The sequence below is a fragment of the Sarcophilus harrisii genome, chromosome 5 (genome assembly GCF_902635505.1).
Source record: "Sarcophilus harrisii chromosome 5, mSarHar1.11, whole genome shotgun sequence".
NCBI classification, from domain to species: Eukaryota; Metazoa; Chordata; class Mammalia; order Dasyuromorphia; family Dasyuridae; genus Sarcophilus; species Sarcophilus harrisii.
In genome coordinates, this window is record NC_045430.1 from 118,309,813 (window position 1) to 118,325,840 (window position 16,028).

At 33.5% G+C, this 16,028-nt stretch overlaps 1 protein-coding gene across 4 annotated transcripts in view; it reads right to left on the reverse strand.

Annotated features, from left to right (window-relative positions):
• SOX5 (SRY-box transcription factor 5) overlaps positions 1–16,028 on the reverse strand; it is a 446,382-nt gene that overhangs the window by 226,115 nt on the left and 204,239 nt on the right. For all 4 annotated transcript variants that reach the window (XM_031938465.1, XM_031938463.1, XM_031938462.1 and 1 more), the window contains exon 4: positions 6,192–6,278. In XM_031938465.1, the coding sequence (XP_031794325.1) occupies positions 6,192–6,278 (87 nt within the window). The remainder of the gene's footprint in view (positions 1–6,191; positions 6,279–16,028) is intronic.

The following is a 16,028-nucleotide window of genomic DNA, read 5'->3' on the forward strand; positions in this document are numbered from 1 at the left end:
TACACATACAACATAATTAAATATTTGTTAGTTTGGAAAAGAAGATACTAAAATTTTGGGATGGGAGAATTAGGAAAGGCTTAATATAGAAGATGCCATCTGAGTTGCATCTTAAAGGAACAGAGGAACTTTTGAGGAGGAAATAAGGAAAGAAAGCATACTAGTTAGTACAGAGAGTTAGTGAAATGACATGTGGGTAGTAGATGGAGTGTCATGAGTGAGAAATACATAGGTCACTATTCTTGGGGGGCAGTACACAATCTGCTGAGCCTGGGGTCAAGAAGTACAGTTTTCCTGAGTTAAATCTGGCATCAGACTACACACTGCTAGAATGTGACCCTGGCAAATTACTTAGCTCCGTTTGCAATGGTGAGGGCTTGAACTCATTGGCAGCTGCATGTGTGGATATTGGGGAGGTAAAAATAGCAAGATTTGGCTATTGAATGGCTATTTGTGTTGAAAATGAGAAATCCAGAATTATGTAGAAACTAAAATAGTGATAATTGTGGCAAAAATATGGACATTTTAAAGAGAGAAGTGTATAAAATGAAAGACAATGAGTTCAGTTTCAGACGTTGAATTTGTCTCCAAAACATCTAATTTGAAATGTCTAATAGCCACAGGAGAGAGATTGGATAGATATATCAGGAATCATAAGCATAGAGATGATACCAAATTCACTGAACTGATGAGGTTACCAAAAAACAAAATTCAGAAGGAGATATAAAAGGAGTACATGAAATAAACTTGGGGGAAAACTGGAGTTAGGAATCTCATATGGATTATAATTTGGCAAAGGCAAGAGAGAACTAATGAGAGTGTAGGAATGAAAGAAGAGAGAGGAGTGTCATGAAAATGCATAGGGAGAAAAAGTATCCAGGAGTAAAGAGTTATGTTAAAAAAAAAAAAAAAGAAAAGAAAAGAAAGGTAAAATGTAACAGGGTGAGAACAATTAGTACTGAGAAAAAACTCTCAAAATTTAGCAATTAAGAGATCAAGCATAATTTTGGACAGAGCTCTTTAAAAAGAATGATGAGACCAAAAACCAGATTAGAAAGGGCCAAAGAGTAAGGGAAAAAAGAGTGAAAACGGAGAAGTAAGTAAGACAATTTTTAAACCTTGGGCATTTGAAAAGTAATAGAAAAGGAACCATTAAAAAGTAAGAAGTTGAAATTTCTAGAGGAGAGAGGATGATTGAGGATTTAGTATACTATCTCAAAGTATTGTCATGGATACCTTTATTACTTCAATGTTTCTTTAATACCAAACTTATTCCAGGTAGAAATGATGGTAATTTACTTACATATTTGTTAAATAAATGAATGAGTGAATGAAAAAATGCAAATGTTTAAACTATAATGCAGCCTCTTTTCCCCATTTATAAAATTTTGTTATTTGTTCATAATAAAGAAAATAAAACTAATGCCTTAATTAATTTCTGATTCTGATTTTTGGACACAATTCTATTTAGCAAATATTTCTAAAGTGCTTACTATCTGTTTATGGGTGAGATACTCAGCTAGCCTCTGGGAATATGAATGTGACACGTTATGTATTCTATTTCTCCTGAAGCATGCTCAGTTGCCATTTTAGGTAATACATGGAAGCTGGGGCAGCTGGGTAAGAGTGCTTTCACTTTATTATGATAGGATTGACAGATTGAGTTTGCATATTTGATTGATGAGTCAAAATTCCAGGAATATACAAAAGAGGTTCAAGCCATCATTTGTTCTCCCAGCTTTAAAACATCAAGACTCTCTTGAGCCGTTCAGAAGGTCAAATAGGTGTTATGGTTAATTACACCCAGCTGTAAGGGGGAAACGTGTTTTACCTCAGCAAACTTTTGTTTAGGATGTAGTTATCTATCTTTTATGTCTTTTCCCTTCATATAGGTCCTAGTGAGAGATAAAAAAGCCAAAAATCCAAAGATTGTGGTGCTAAAATCTCCCACCAGCCAATAGCAGAGACTACTGGACCAGTTATTGTGATGATTGCAGGAGAAGCAACAGTAGGAAGGATTAGCATCAGAAAAGGAAATCCCATGTAAAAGAACATACCTAACATTTGACTGGACTTTGCTTAGTAAAGGTGAAGGCTAAACAGTCTGGCAAAATTCTTTCAAGTCCTAAATAAACCTTGAAATCAAGCTTTCCAACTAGTCTTGTAAATAGTAATAAGTTACTGAATCCTGTTCCATTCTTTAAATAACATGTTATGATATTTTATGCTTCTCATTACGTTTTCTCTAAAGTATATATCTTATAACCAATTTATATTTACACACTGAGTATCTTTTCAAAATCTGTGTGTATGTCTGTGAATGTGCATAAGTGTATAAATATTAGACTAGAATTGGCTCCAGAATAGCCATGATGGGGATGACAAGTATGAGAAATAGATGGGCATTTGGTTTCCAGTTATGAAAATTCAAGTGAAGAAATGAAAACTTAAATCAGAAAACTGAAACCACAAGGACATTAAGGAATAATCAAGGATGGAGGTTATATTCCAGCAAAAGAATGTAAGCTCCTTGGGGGCAAAGACTGACTTTTGTTGTGAGGTGTGATGGCCTGAGATTTGAAAAGAAAGTAACGCTCTTCTGTTACCTTTTCCCTTCTAGCATGCAAGCTCCTTTATGGCAGCAACTGTCTATGCAATGGAGGATGAAGATTTATGTCCTATAAATTCTGTGACATCCAATTAATGGGGAATCAGGGATTTGCGCTTCAGGATAGGAAATAAAATGCTGCCTTTGGAGTTTCAAAGGTGTGTCTACTCACCTAGACACCCATTCTTATAAGAATGTAAAATAAATCTTTCCCACTTTCATCAGTGAGTCAGGGGAGTGATAAGATAATTTATTTTTTATACAAGTCAATGTAAGAATGTGAGAATTGGGATAATCAATCCATTCTTATGAAATCAAGTTTCCCTACCAATGAACCCCATATAGGACTGCATATCCAGGTACAAAGCAAGGAGATCTAAGGACCTGAAGTCTCCACAAATCCCAGAAACCGTTGTCTCTCTGTTCTCTATTTTAGATCAAGATGAAAATTAACATTGTTTCTGCTTTTAAGGTATTTATAATCTGTACAATGGGTGGTGGTGGAGGAGTACAACAAATTTCATTTTATTTTAAAATTAGTACAGTATAAAGAATGTGGAACAGAACAATAGAATAGGAGAGATCTATAAATAAGGTGAACAGGGAGAGATTATTTTTAGTGTGCATATAAGGAAAGCTTCATGGAAGATGCTGTAACTGACTGGCTTCAAAAGAAGACTTTTGATAGGTTGATATGTAAGGAGGGTATTTCTATGATGGTAGTCTTCCAAAAAGTCTTTATGAAAAAGCACTAAGCTGAGGGAGCTTAAAACAAGATTAGGAAAAAAAAAACTATAAATCAAATCTGGATGAAACATAAAATGAAGGAAGGAGAATAGAATAAAATCAATATAGGCAGCTAACTGCTACAATGGATAAAAGTGCTAGGCTTGAAGTCAATAAGACTCATTTTCCTGAGTTCAAATTTGACCTCAGATACTTATGAGCTGAGTGATCCTGAGCAAGTCAAGAGTTTAACTTGAACTCTGGAACAATGGTTTATAGTGAACACAAGCTCTCTTAAAAAGAATCAAAAGAAAAATCCTTTTTTAAAAAAATGAAAATACAGTTAAAATTTGAACTACTGAATGGAAAAAAAGGAATTTAAGTATAAAATGATTGGCTGAATAACTTTAATGCCATAAACATGCCAGCATATATAAATAAGATAGGATCTGAAGCGCTTACTTTTTCATTGTAAAACCAAAATTTTATTTCAAAATTCATTGATAGTAAAACCAAAAAAGGTATGACTTCCAAGGTAAATATATAAAGACAGAAATTTAAAAGTATCCACTAAACAAGAAGACAAAATGTCAGTGGAAAGAGTATTGGCTCTTGAGTCAAAGGACCTGCTTTCAAATCCTGTCTCTAAAGTATACCACCTGTATGATAGGTGAATAAATCACTTACATTCTATGGGCCTCAATTTCCTTACTTGTAAAAGGACTAGGTGGTTTGGACCACATAGCCTTTAAAGTCCCTTTTAGCTCTTAACCTATGATCCTATTGACTTCATAGTTTCAAACTAATGTGCATGTCTTTTATTTGCTTCATACTGCAGATGTGAGTTATTGTTCTTAGCCATCTTGGTCAGCATTGGTATGCAAACTTCATTCTTAGCTACTATATAATCATCCATCCTGAATCCCAACAACTTGTAGTAAAATTAATTTGCCCCCCAAAGAGCAAAACACTATTGTACCCTCTTTGCTTTTTAGTCACCTATGAACAATGGAAAGTAATTTTAACTGTCACAGGCAGTCAATAAGAAAAATAATCTAGACTGCTTTCACAGTTTATTGCCAAACCTGATCCAAACACCTAATAACCATACCCTTCCTCACAACAGACCTACTGTTGCTTTAAAATGCATTAGAAAGCAGACTTGAATAAAACTATAAAACAATAACTAAACTTGTGCTCCAAATGTAAAGTGCCCCAAACCAAAAATTAAAGACTCAGAAACTTCTTTTGTGACTTTACTCTAGTTTCCCATCCTCCCCCTGGGCAAGGCTGAAAGGGTTGCTGAGTTTCTTTAGTGTAAGCTTATCATTGCTGCTGTTTCTGCTTTTAAGTTTGACTTGTGAAGGAAAACGAGGGAGAGGTAAAAATTATTACTCTCCAACAGAATGAGATCACACAGACTTGGAACAGACAATCCTCTCAGCTCTATTCTTCATAGGATTTTTGACTCAGTCCAAAAGAGAATGGAGTACCTTTGAAATTACTTTCTAAACTTCAGGAGAGCTAAACGGTTGAAGAACAGCTTCTACTTAAAATTAAACATCAAAATGGAAATTCTCAATTTCTAAACTTAGACTTTGCCTTCTATCCTTTTAGGTCACATCTGTTCCAATATATTTCTTTGAGTATGATATGGTTTATCATTTTTTTCATTCATGGTTAATTATAGGTCATTTCTATACAACATTATGCATTTTTGTGAAACTGAAATATTCAGTCAATTATCTAAATGTTTCCAAACACCAAAACATTCTAAACATGTTAATATCCAAACATTTAAAAGATTGGCTTCTTAATTTTTTGCCTTTTATTTGGATGTTCTTAAAGAAACCAAAAAAATACTCTACACAAATGAAATGTGCCATTCTTATTTAATGAGACAATGTTTTTACATGTATGTTTGAGTATTTATATGTGTGACATTATTGTATATTTATATGCCTATCCCTATATTGAATGACACTACAGAATGTTGTATAGCATTTCTGGATAATATAAATTTTATGTATGTAACATGTCACAGGTAATAATAAATTGATATCTAAGTTCAGTTCAATTGAAGAAGCATTTATTACATTTCTATTAATTGTACATTATTATAGTTAGTTACTGGGTATACAAAATAGCTGTTCTTTTCCTTGGTAGAAGCTAATCCTATTTAGAAGAAATCATAGTTTTGTATCAGATTTAAATAAACAAATGCAATTTTCTGCCCCTTAATTCTATTGATATAGTTTAGACATGAACATTCAAATGATTATTTCTGTCTTTGGACTTGTTCTCTATTTTTAAAATCTGTACAGGATCTTTCTATTAGTTTTATTTAATTATTGATTCAAGCATGTCCTTGATAAGAATATGTATATAGAATGTATTATTTCTGTAATATTTCATTAATTCTAAGTTAGAATATAAACTATATACCTATGCATTTTTCCACATATAGTCTTTTCTCATGAAGTTTTCTTATTAGAGATAAATCATTTAAATAAAGAGTTAAAAAAGCAAAAGTCTGATATATGAATGTATAACTGCATTTGTTGATATGTCTATATTCATAGAAATATTTGTTTATTTACATATATGGATATATACATTTGTGTTTCTGTATGTTATAATATCACTTAAAAATTAGAAATAAGGGATGATCTTGGTAATTTTCTCTCAAGTTTGAAATAAAAACCACTATAGAAAGAGAATACAGAAGATAGTAGAAAATAATAATGATGCAGAAGAAAACAAAAGTAGGAGCTCCTTAGTATCATGGAAAAAAAAAAACGTACATGGCATCTTCATTTTGTTACATTTTGGATCAAGATGATCACAAAGATTTTACCTTTTATTTCTCCAAAGTTCCCTGATCCCATAGCAAGAAGCTTGTCTTTCCAGTCCTTTGATAGGAGCTTTTCAATACTGGGAGTTTCTGTGTGAAGAGAGGGTAGAAAAGTAAGAAAATCAACATAACTGTTTTTACAATAGAGCTCATTAAAAATCTATCTGCTAAAAATAAGGCCATCCCTATCCAGTGCCCCAGTTCATAATGACTTCATCAACAAACTGATAAGAGGGGAGGAAAAAAGAATGCATTTTGTCACCTGCTGTTTCAAAATCATTAGCTTTTTCCTCTTGCAGAACAAAGCCATACTAATTCTGTATGACAATAGGTACATATAAACCTGCAGTTCATTGTTTTCCAATTTAGTGAACAAGTTCCTGCTTGTCAGTTTCAGGATGTTAGTCTGCAGTCAAAAAATAATTATGTTGATAAAATGCACAGTAAAAAAAAAGGCAAAAGAATTAGCACTTAAATCTGCTACATGTAATTATATCCCTCTGTGTGTTTACAATTCCATCCACTTTATAATGTGTGCTTAAACATCGTGGTGTTGGTAAGCACACTGAGGAAAGATTTGCCAGTAATACGAATATTGTAAGTAATTTCCTTAAGTTAGTGTGAAAAAAGCTTTATAAAATTGTAAAATCCAGAGAGAAAGTATTTGCTAGAATGGAAACCCATTATTTTGCTCATTTCAGATTTACATCACTCCCTTAAAAATGTTGGCAGAAGTATTTAGAGGAAATGCACATTTTAGACCTTAAGATTGTGGATGGGTCTGATATTTGTATCGCAGAAACACTTGCATTGTAACCTTTTCTTTTGTGTTCAATCGTAATGTATAAGTAAATATAAATGCTAATAAAATTCAGAAAAAAACATTAAACTCAATTCCAAACAATGTAATTGTATATTCTTGTCAGCATTTAGATGGGTACACAATTACAATGGCTTTCAATACCACGATTAGCACTGCATTCAGTTAGAAAATGGAGTGTACTAAAAGATAAGTGTCCCAGTATGCTCCATCTAAATAACAATACTCACACTTATTATCTGGATCTAAGACATCCACTGCTATTCTCCACATTTGTGTTTATGTGTATTTGTATTTGTTCAGACATTTGTTTACCCCCTACTAGGAGCATAAAGGGAGTACATGTTAACTTATCAAAGGGACCGTCTGGCCCAGAGACCATGTGATTATTAGAAACTGGTTAATTTTCCTCACAGTAAAATGCATTTTAAAGAATCTTCATTATCTCATTTGGTTAACGTTTCTACTTTTTCGGACCCCCAAGTTAAAGCTATCAACAATTAGTGTCCCAAAGTCTGTAAAGAGTTTTCAACAAAACAACAATGGGATTTTTTTCATGGAGAAGCAGCAAGACCACAATTTCAAAAGGTTATTAGTAAAGCAAAACTGAGAAACTGAGTCTGACATGTTATCCTGTTATAGGTTCCATATATATAAATACAAACGTACTGTGACTGCACATATTTGCACCTATATGTAAATCTACATATATCTCTACTTATACATATATGTGCACACTCCCTTAAATGTGCATCCTTGTGTTTGTGCACAATGAGGTTTTTTTTTATCAAAATAGTTTTTCTCTCTATATATACAAAAGTCTTTACTACTGAATTAGAATCTCTAACTTCTTCAAAAACCAACTTTCTTTACTAGATTCTTTAAAACGATAGAGGCTATTTCATAATAATGAATTAGATAAAATATTGCTCATTGTAAACAAGGCTACTATTCATGATCTTAGATGACCTTACTTTAAACACTTTTTTTGTAAATACTCACAAAGTTTATTTTTTCCCAGTAAACACTTTTTGAAGGGAATCATTTTTAGAACCTATCTGGGTAGGTCAAATAAACATCACCGTTTCTTTCTTTCTTTTTTTCCCTTAATACCCTTCAAAATTTTCAAGGTTCATGTATACAGGGTGCAGCCAATGTGGTATTTGCAACAGAGTAACTGTCAGTCATTAAAAGCTAACAAACCTTTGCAAAGCAGGAACGCAGCAATAGAAATCCCTTGTGAACTAACAATAGCCTACAGAACCCCCAGGCACCAAAAACAGACCATTTTACTTTTAAGGCTATTGTCTGCAAAGTCCATGACAAAGTTTTTCCCCTGCAGCTAGACAAAATATTCACTGTAGTGTGCTCATAAAGAAACAGAAGTCTTCTGTCTAAATTACAGTTAAAGAAACAGTAGCCTGATTTCTGAAACCTGCAGAACACTCCAGGTCTCTCTTTATTGACTATTATAAAGATATAAGACTTAGTTGTAAAACAACTTTACCCAAGAATGCTTTTTTTTAAAAAGCCTCAAACAAATGAATGGTTCCTTTAAAATAACAAACCCCATGATATTTGGACATGACATATCAAAAATTATAGTTCAAATCTATGAATAAATGATGACTAAAATGTTTTCAAATGGCATAAGTTAATTTAAATAGTGATGGTTAGGGTTATCATCATCATAAACATTAACATTTATCAGGCCCTTTAAAAGTTTATAAAATATTTTACATACATTCTCTCTTTTAATTCTCATAAATACTCTGTTAAGAAAAAGAGCCCATTCCTTCAAAATGTTCAGCTTTTGAGTAAAAGGAGCTTTTTAAAAATCCCAATTCAGCTACTTGTGATTGGTATGTTTTGGGAGAGTCAACTAACATTTCTTTTATGATTTTTTTTTTGCATTCCTAGTGCCTAGCACAGGGCCAGGCTACTCATTAAAGGCTAATTGATTGAACTGAATAAAATTTAATTCTAGGTCTTGGTTTCCTTATAGAATGAGAGAATTGTGCCAGATAATCTTTAAAGTCCCTTTCAGTATATAATTTATTATTTCAAATTTACTAATGAGGAAACTAGAAATTCTGAAGGAATATGTAATTTTCTGTGTCTAATAAGCTTATCCATCCATCCATCCATCCATATGTGTATATATATATATATATATATATATATATATATATAACATATGTTTACACACACACATATGTATATATACACACAAAGAGAGAGACACAGAGAGACAGAGACAGAGACAGAGAAAAAGTGGTATTTAAATTCCAATGGTTCTGACAACACTTTTCTTCTCTCTCCTTGTTTTTGTATTTCCCATTATAATCCTCATCTCTTAGAATCCCTTCTGGTTGTTGTCTTGAATGACTCTTCATGAGCCCATTTGGGATTTTCTTGGCTAAAATACTGGAGTGGTTTGCCATTTCCTTCTCTAGTGTGAATGCATTTACAGATGAAGAAACTGAGGGAAATAAGTTTAAATGACTTGTCTGAGCTTGCTCAGCTAGTGTCTGAAACAAATTATGAATTCAGGTCTTCCTGACACTATGCTAGGTGCTTTATCCGCCCTTTTGAACCTCTAGTTTTCTCAAAAGCTGAGTACATCCCCACCTTCTATATGAAACCTTTCTTATTCCCTCAAATCCAGCTATTATTCCCCTACTCTCTATTTTATATCAATGTATTAATTTATATATATATATATATACACACATATATATATATATATATATATATATATATATATTCAATTATTTAGATGTTGCTGGCATCCTCCCGAAGACACAAATCTCTTTCACCTTGCGTGATACCTAACACAAGGCAGTTAAAATAAACAAAAAACACCTCATTGATTCATTGCTCTAAATGTCATTCAAATAACTCAAAATAAAATTAAATTAAATTTCACTGCATTTTGCAAATGTAAAAGGAATGCAGAGAAGCAGAGTGGGACAGTTCAAAGAAGGCTAGATTTTCTATCAGTAGTTTGGTTGGATTTGAATACAAGCTTTTCTACTTCCTATGGAAATCACAACTTCCCTGGCTATGTTTTTCCTCATCTGGAAAGTGAGGCAGATGAACTAGATGAATTTTCTAAATCCATGGTATTCAACATTTTAGTTAGGAAAATGGTATGTTGTGCAAGATGATTGAACTTGTTATCCAATAATTCTTCTATCTAGTAAGTATCCCCACCCTAGAGGAAATAAATATCAACTCTGCACAAATAAAGTTGAATCCATAAGATGAAACATGAATTCTATAAAATCTAAAAGTATAATATCTAAAATCGAAACATTTAATTTTCTAATTCACTAGTCTTAACCTCAAGGTTTCTGTTTCAAAGTCCAGGTGAAGTAGCTATATCTGGTCCTCCTCTTGAAGTGATTTTGTTTCTACTCCCCCACCCCCATATCCTATAGTAGGTTGAAAGTATGGATTCTGTTTAATCATCAAAAAAGAAAGGGATACAATTTTTCAGTATGTGTAGGCATATGTGTATATAAGATGGGAGGCGAGGGGAATGTGGCAAGAAAAATAATAGAGAGATAGCCTGAGAAGGCAGTGATTCTGAGACCAAAAGAACAGGAACAAGAAAATTCTTTCCCCACAGGGAATCAGTCAGCATCCCAAATTCCTCAAATTGAAGATACTCAGTCTCCCAGATCTGTGCAGGAAAAGAAGTATTGCATTAGTTATGGAAGGGACCAAAGAATGAGGAAGGTCAGGTGCAAGCTACTGAGATTATAAGAAAAAAGTTTAAAACACAAAATTCAATCTCATAATCAGATCAGATAAATTAATAGTGAAACTCATAAAGGCAGAAGAAAAAAAGGAATAAAAATTTACAAAAGACCCTAATATATTGAGGATATATCATGCTATTTCAGTGATGAGAATTCTGGAGGTCTCAGAGATCTCCACGATGGAACAACTGTAAGAAATTTCAGAATTTTTCAAGATAGAAATAAATCACTGAAAGAAGTCACAGGGTGAATATTAGACCCCAAATTAAAGACTTCAAGTCAATAAATAACTAATTCTCAGGGATTTTCTCAGTAAACCATTTTGTTATCTGCAAATGAGACAATTCATAATACTTAATTTCTTGATAAATATAAAATGCAAAAGAGCATGCAGGAAACATATTACTATGTTACTTCCATTTTACAAATGAGAAAATAAGATTCAGATAAGTCATGAGACTAGCTCAAAGCTAGTTACCCAAGAAGCTCAAATATGCTTATGCTTTTACCTCTACCAATCATATTGTCTTTTCATGGGTGTCATATAAGTGAAATATTAGATTTTTCAACAAATATCTACTCTGAGTGTCTATCATTGTCTAACACAAAATAAGATATTCTAAGATAGCTAATGTTTCAATCAGATTCTACTAATATATGAAGAGCTATATGAAACAAACTGAAAATAATGAATGCAATGGATGGTCATATTATCAATAACCAAATTTTCCTATGAATAGTTCTCACTTGGAAATTCATGATTAGAGATTTGAAAGACCAAATGGCAAAATCCCAATAGAAACAATGCATCTGTTCATTAATGTGTGAATCTGAGTAACATGAAATTTTAACATGATTCTAAGCCCTATTGCAATCCTGATGTTATAAAATGGAGTACAGAGATTCAATAAACATCCTGTGTTCTTAGATAGTGTGTGTTACTTTTTGTTAAAGGAGGAAGAAGATAAGGAAAAGGAAGAAGAAGAGGAGAAGACAGAGGAGGAGAAAAGAAAGAGGACTAAAGAAAAGGAGGAGGAATTGTATTTAGGGTTGAGTTTTATATGTTTGTGTGCACACACACCCAAATGCATCTTCCTGCTTCAATCATCGTGGCAGAGAGGTGACTCCAGGTTCTTAAAACTTAAGTTAACAGACCAGAAATATTAAGTTATAGAACTAAATATATTTCTTAACTAGCCTTCTCATCCATCTCTTTCTCCTTTTCACCATCATGGACCTGCTTCACAAAATCTGTTTCCTAGAAGTCACTTAGAAAGTCAACAATAGAAGTTTTATGGAAAGTCATCAATAGAAGGTAGGCTACAAGGCGAATTTTACTATTTTATTTTTTGAACAGAGAAAATCACAAAGCACAAAGGAATATGAAGGGGTTGCAACATGCTTTGGCAGAAATTTCATCTTCAACAATAAAATCACAAATATCTTAAATGCAGATCTCTGACCAGACATGGAGATGCTCAAGAAGAGAATGAGGCTTATGGGAGACTAGCCCTGATCTTAACCATGTATAGGATTGTGGAAGGAAGTCTTATGGGGCTCTTCTCCTCTATGTCAATTAGTTTTCCTGTTGCTCATGTTTCATCTATGTACAGGAAGCAACCTAGAACCCTCAATTGCTTCTTTCTAAGAGAGAGACATTATTCTCTCTCTTATACATAATCAGTCTATGGAGAGGGAGACCCTTCAGAGGATAAGCAAGATGGTTTTAGAAAATAGTTTCTCCATCACTGTTAGAAGATCATGGCTTCCTAGACACATGTGTGTTTCTTCCAAACCAATCTTTTTCTTATCCAGAAGTTTTGCCTTTTCTGGTTTTTGAAATTCTTACAAGGCACAAAGATTGGAAGCATGTGGTAGGCTGCATTGTAAAAGGAGTAGAAAACAATCCAATAATCTCAGGCCCTATAATCAGTGAGATTATGCTTAAAAGTGAAGAAAAGGGTTTTTCAAACAAAAGTGTTCTCTCCTGTCTTTGAATTTATGATTCTAGAGAGAGGTGGTTGGAGGTAGAAAGTTGGGGCAGAGGATGGTTAGCACTTCAATCCTTGGTGGAGATTCATGCCTTTCTAGAAATGCCTCTGTTTCATTCTTTTCCTCACCCCTATTTCCAGTTTACTTTGTTTCCCCAAAATTTTCACCTTCCTCAAGTTATTTAACCCATAATCTAGGATGCAGGGGTCCTCAAACTTTTTTATTTGGGGGCCAGTTCACTGTCCCTCAGACTGTTGGAGGGCAAGACTATAGTAAAAACAAAAACTTTGTTTTGTGGGCCTTTAAATAAAGAAAGTTCATAGCCCTGGGTGAAGGGGGTAAACGTCCTCCACTGCTGCGTCTGGTCCGCGGGCCGTAGTTTGAGGACCTCTGATAGGGTGTGAGTTTGGGATCATGGATATACCAGAAAAGATATACCTGAACTATGATATCAGGTACTGTTGCTCTAAATATTTATTCCCTGAGAGAGATCAAATTTCAAAAACCCTGTTGAAAAAAATTGTAAAGGGCTAGAACTCTGGAGAAGTATACTTGAAATAAGGTGTTAATTCAATAGAATTGATGATTGTTCTCTGGTTCACATATATACTTAGTACTTAGCATGGTGATGTAATGGTCCTCTAGTTCACACATATTCAGTATGCTGTAATAGTGTAATTGTAATAGGGTATTTAAGGGCTGAGATGGACTAGAAAAGAGACATTCTATCTTTGACCAGCCTAGTGGTAGCCATCCTGCCTTCATTACTTCTTCACTAAGACCAAGGACTCGGGCTGATCCTCGAGGCTGATCCTGAAAACTAGCTGGAACATTACAAAAAAATGTTGACTTAGGAGTCAGGAAACTAAGTACTAACCTCTGTTCTGATATTAATTCTAGGTCTCTTTTTTTTCCCTTTGATACATAAAGGCATTGAAATGTGATCTCTGTCAGCTTTAGCAAGTCTATGAGTTTATTAGCAGGTCCATTTATTGTCAACTGAGGTCAGTCCCAATTTCTGTGTAATAGAATACATCCCGGGCAAATCAGTTTCCTCTTTTAAACACTTAGTTTCATCCTCTGTAAAGTGAAAGGGTTGGACCATGTGATCCCTAAGAATCCTTACATCTCTACCAAAATACATGAGTGATTTTTTTTGGGGGGGGTGTAGGTGGGGAAAGTGGTATCTTTAAGACATCTTTCAAATCCTTCTCAAAAACATGTCTGTTCACCCTTAGTATTCAGACTTCTTGGTTGCTACCTGAAAGGAAACAACTGACCTTAGAATTTAGTCAACAAGATAGCAAGTTTTTTTAAATACAGTCATCAGTATCATATCACGCCATAGTGTTTCTCTTTCTCTTTCCCTATCAACTCACTTACATATACTTTTTTCCCCCATGTCTTCCCTTGATCACAATTTTTCTCTAGGGGAAACAATTTACAGTTAAAAGTATTGTAGTGTATAATACACCCCTGAGAGGGAGCATGGCATTGTAGACAGGATTATTTGGATTCAGAGAGGTCTAAGTTCAAATTCTCCCTCTGACACTTACTAGCTGTTATCATAATCAAGGACTCCCAAGAAATTTTCTAAGACTATAAGCAGGTGCCTTCTCCCTTTCTCCCTCCTTTTTCACTTTTCTTTTCTTTTCTTTTCTTTTCTTTTTTTTTTATCCCATAAGACTGTAAGGTCGTTAAGAACAGTCATTGCCTTTGCTTTTTAGGATAGAATAATTGAAAGCTTAAGAACACTGCCCAACACACAGTAATCACTGAATAAATATTTATTGAAGTATAAATGATTCATAGAGCTATATCTGTTGTGGAAGCTTTCATATCTAGTTGCTCCTCACATTGATGAAATTATAGTTCTGGACAAGTAGAAACAAAAACATAAAGACTAGCATGCAAATATGTTTCTATCTCTACACTTAAATACTTTGAGGAGTTTGAAATGCTATCATATCTCTGGAAATTTCTTTGTACATTGTCAATGATTATCAAATGAAGCTCTCAGTTTGGGACATCAATTTCAACTTATAATATCTTCAAACTTGGGATTTACTTTTTAAAGTTGTTAAGTTTGGGGGTAATTATTAATCTTGATGTATCTATTGTATAAGAAAAAAGTAAAGAAAACAAAATCATCAGTGTTGTATTATGTGTAATGATTTGTATTGTATTTTATCATATTTGAGAAATAAACTTTTTATATCAAAACTAAAGACAAATGAGTAGAATATTAACATTAAATAATTCAATTTCTATGTACTTAAATAAGCTCTTTCTATATGTATATCCCTATATGTAGACATTCCTTATAAAACAATCCTGAATATAAATTCTCTGTGGGAGCATTCAGAGGATATAAATTATACTCTCTACTAACTCCAAACAATAGTCTAGTTTCTCTCAATGAGGTGCCTTGATCTGAACCTTACAAAGTGCATATTAACTTTTATTGTAAACAATTGCCAAGATCTGAGAGTGACAAATAGGGACTCAGTAAGTTAAACAGAGATAAACATTTTTTCAATTAATCTCCAAATTTTAACTTTTCATTTCCTGAAGATTTGAATTAAAAATATCACTTCTAGGCTAATTTTTAAAATAACAATTTTTCACTGTCATTATCAAGGTAGCAATAATATTTCTATATAGTAAAATATAAGAAATTAGATAAATGAAAGATGTATAATAAATTTAGAAAAAATTAAATCAGTACCAATAAACACGATATAAAAAGAAGACACAATTAGGAGAAATTATGTGAGAAAGTCTCTAATCTTTATATAATTAATATTCACATTAATCCATTTGAATTATTAATGCCTTTTTTCTATTCTTTATTTACTTATTGGTTACCACACTCTTATGATACATTCCTACTGCAATCTTTTTCCTTTTTTTCACCCCTTGCTTCTTTTGCTCACATATGCTTCTTTGCATCAATGCCTGTAGCAATACCCACCGGTGAATGGCCCTCCAACTGTGCCAGCCATTGTTACTGCAGCATCCTGCCTCTTCAGGGCATGTTCATTCCCTATAACTCTCCCTCTTATTCCCCCTTAGTGCCAAACACTCTTAAGACTGACTCCCTCATCTGGAACAATGAGACCAGGAGACTCATGCCAGTATACTGTAATTCTCCAACAGGCTTCTAGTGCCAAGAATTAAACCACATTCGCTCCAGTGCAGTAGCTTTACACACTATCCCAGGTTTTTTCTGTTTTCCCTTGAGTTGCTGTGGCAGCGATT